The 3,204-nt window shown below is 30.6% G+C and overlaps 1 protein-coding gene across 3 annotated transcripts in view; it reads left to right on the top strand.

Moving 5' to 3' along the window:
- LOC116851263 (1,5-anhydro-D-fructose reductase) overlaps nucleotides 1-3,204 on the top strand; it is a 254,733-nt gene that overhangs the window by 212,505 nt on the left and 39,024 nt on the right. For all 3 annotated transcript variants that reach the window (XM_032830538.1, XM_032830540.1, XM_032830541.1), the window contains one exon: nucleotides 2,683-2,877. In XM_032830538.1, coding sequence (XP_032686429.1) covers nucleotides 2,683-2,877 — 195 coding nt within the window. The remainder of the gene's footprint in view (nucleotides 1-2,682; nucleotides 2,878-3,204) is intronic.

The raw sequence follows: 3,204 nt of genomic DNA, 5'->3' as shown, positions 1-3,204 counted from the left end.
TGTCGCGAAGCCAAGTGCAAGCGCGAAGCATTGGCGGCCTACCGTGTTATATTACGCGACGACTTTAGTTGAATGTAGGCTAGATTTTCGTTTCGGCTATAACGGTTGAATTGATGAAATTTTGGAGGGACTTAGTCGATTCCTTGGGTTTACATTATATCATAAAACTGCCTTTATTTTTGCTCTATGTGCTCCAGAAGCTGAGCTATTTTAGCTCAAAGTCTGAAATCGTGAATTTACGCGTGAGAAACGTCTCCTCATCAGAAATTCTCCATCACATATCTTCTCCGTTAGATGGCGGGATAGCGAGAATGTTGCGATTACCGATTTACCAACTTATAACTGTCATCGCGGCAGAGTGACAGTTCGTGCGTACAAGAATGGGGTTATAACGAGGTTATATTTTTAATTTAATGGTTATAATTTATAATAGTTTTAAAAGTTGCGAAGTGTGTTTGCCGTGATAATTTTGAAGAAAAGTTTATTTATGGAATTAACAAGGATAATATCAGATAAGTATCGGCGAATGTATAAAATAAAAATATATAACGATGCAAAACTTGAATATCTTGTGTGGTTTTTACTTTTTATAACTAAATTAAATAATAAGAAGATTAAAGAAGAAGGAAAAGAAAAAGAGAAGAAAAGAAAGGGAGAAAGGAGAAAATGTGCGAGAAGAAATAAAGAGGAAACAGAAAAGTGAAAATAAATGTTAAGATGGAAGAAACCACAAGAGAGCGAGATGAAAAGACAAGATGAATATATGAGTAAGAGAATGAATAAATAAAAGGATAAATAATAAATCTATCCATTCCTATCGTATCCTTTTCTTTTATTTTCAATACCCATACAGCACATAATATCATTTGTACATAATATTTTCATAGAAATCTGTACACAGACTGTCGTCAGAAATGAGAAAACTTTAAGAACACTTAATGAATTTATTGTGCTAATTAGGAAACAGAAACAAACACAATGTATTAGTAACTCTACAATATGTGTGTGTGTGTGTGTGTGTGTGTGTGTGTGTGTGTGTGTGTGTGTGTGTGTGATGTAACATTACTTTTAAAGTTGGTATTTAATGAATATTCTTCCAGTAAATATCAACTACCAGTAACATAATATCAATGTTATAATTTCCTATCATTTCCTTTCATACTCGATTTCTCTTATTTTATTATATAGAAAGATGTTAATGTAATATTATCGAAGAGTGAACATAGATGTATATTTTATTTATGAATTTAAGGATAATAATGCACTTTATGCATAGATAAAGATTTACAAACCCAGTAAATACCAACTAATAATAACATAACATTAATGTTATAATTTCCCATTCAACAATATAAATGGAATATAACGCGTTTTATGTAAGACTTACATTCTTAAATAAGAAATTATAACATTGATACTATGTTATTGATAGTTAGTGTTTACTGGAAGAATATTCAATAAATACCAATTTTTAAAGTAACGTTAAATTGATATAATATATATACTTGCTGGGTGTATATCAGTTGGACACGGGGCAATTGGACACAGTCCAATCACAAGTCGCTGTTCCAAGGGACCCTACAAATGTCTCTAATCACACGGTGCTGTGATTGGCTGTGTCCAAATGCACCGTGTCCAAGTGCACCGCTCCCATACTTGCTCAACAATATAATTGTTACATACATGTGTTATATATGTAATAACACTCACTTTTAAATAAAAAATTATAATATTGATGTAGCGTTACTGTGTTTGTTGATGTTTCTCAGATAGTACGATAAATTGTTTAAGTGGTTTTAATATTAAAATATAAAGTTTTCTCCTTTCTGACGTCACTCTGAGCACAGATTGCTATGAAAATAGTATGTACAAATAATATCATGTGTCATATGAGTACCTTGTTTTCACCAAACTGGATAACTTTTATTTAAAAAGTATTCTTAAAAAACTTACGAATTCTCCTTTTGTTTATATTTCTTTCTTTCTGTTTTCCTTTTTCTTTATTTTCGGTATTCATACAGTATATGATACATTTGAACGTACTATTTTCATAGCAATCTGTACTCAAGCTGAAGTCAAAAAGGAGAAATCCACGGTATAGAGAATATAACACGGTAGGTCGCCAATACTTCGCGCTTGCACTTGGTTTCGCGACACTACTGTGTCGCTTGAAATTACTATTGCTCAGTAGTTTTATTACTAGTGACAAATGATTTTGAGTACTTAAATTATAGGGTTATTAATGCTACAGTGTAATTTAAGCGAGTGATAATCAAAGTTTATTATTAGGTTCTTTTGATGAAGTACTGGTGTGAATTATTCTCTAATAACGAGATAGAGATAAACATTATTTTTCTTATGATTAGGATGAATTGTTTCATATGTTGTATTTTTTAAGCTAATTTATTATTTGCCTTAGTTTCTTATAATATTTATTTGAAAATCTAAGAACAATCATATCAATTCGCTGTTATATATTATAACAATGTTAGTCGTATTTCGATTGTTGTTGCGTCGTTTGTTAATCATTTATCAATAAATATGCCATTAAATGTTGTTTGAACGCTACAAGAGCATATTATAATCATAATTCAATAAAGTAGAAGTGGTGTAGATCATTACTTTTTAATACATAATTTTCATCTAATACGTCTTAATCTACCACAATGATTGATCTTTCAGCAAGGTAATATTCCCATGCCCGAAGATGGCAGTGGGAAACTCATTGGATCGGACATTGATTATTTGGAAACATGGAGAGGAATGGAAGAATGTGTTAGACAAGGTTTAACTCGCAGCATTGGGATCAGTAACTTCAACTCCGAACAAATAATACGTCTGCTCGCATCGGCTAAAATTATGCCTGTCAACAATCAGGTATATTATTCAAGTATAGATTGTCCTTATAGAGATATAATCATACAAAGAATCATTGATTAATTACTTATTTTCAGTATTAAAAGTACAGTATTTAGTAATATTCTGTGATTCAAATACAGCTTTTAGTACTCAAGTATTTCAATATTTAATGTTACAAATCCTACCTTATGATTGATTTCAATACTTAAATATTGATATGTAATACTTCGTCCAGTGATAAAATACTTACGCAGAACATTGTCAATATTTAAATACTAATATATAATACTTTTCTAAGTGGTAAAATACTTACGCAAAGTACTGTTAAGATTAAAAGTATTAACT

Source organism: Odontomachus brunneus, unplaced genomic scaffold, assembly GCF_010583005.1.
Source record: "Odontomachus brunneus isolate Ranch 3 - 2012 unplaced genomic scaffold, Obru_v1 Obru_scaffold_170, whole genome shotgun sequence".
NCBI classification, from domain to species: Eukaryota; Metazoa; Arthropoda; class Insecta; order Hymenoptera; family Formicidae; genus Odontomachus; species Odontomachus brunneus.
The sequence above is the reverse complement of the archived record's forward strand: the minus strand, read 5'-3'. Positions and strand labels throughout refer to the sequence as shown.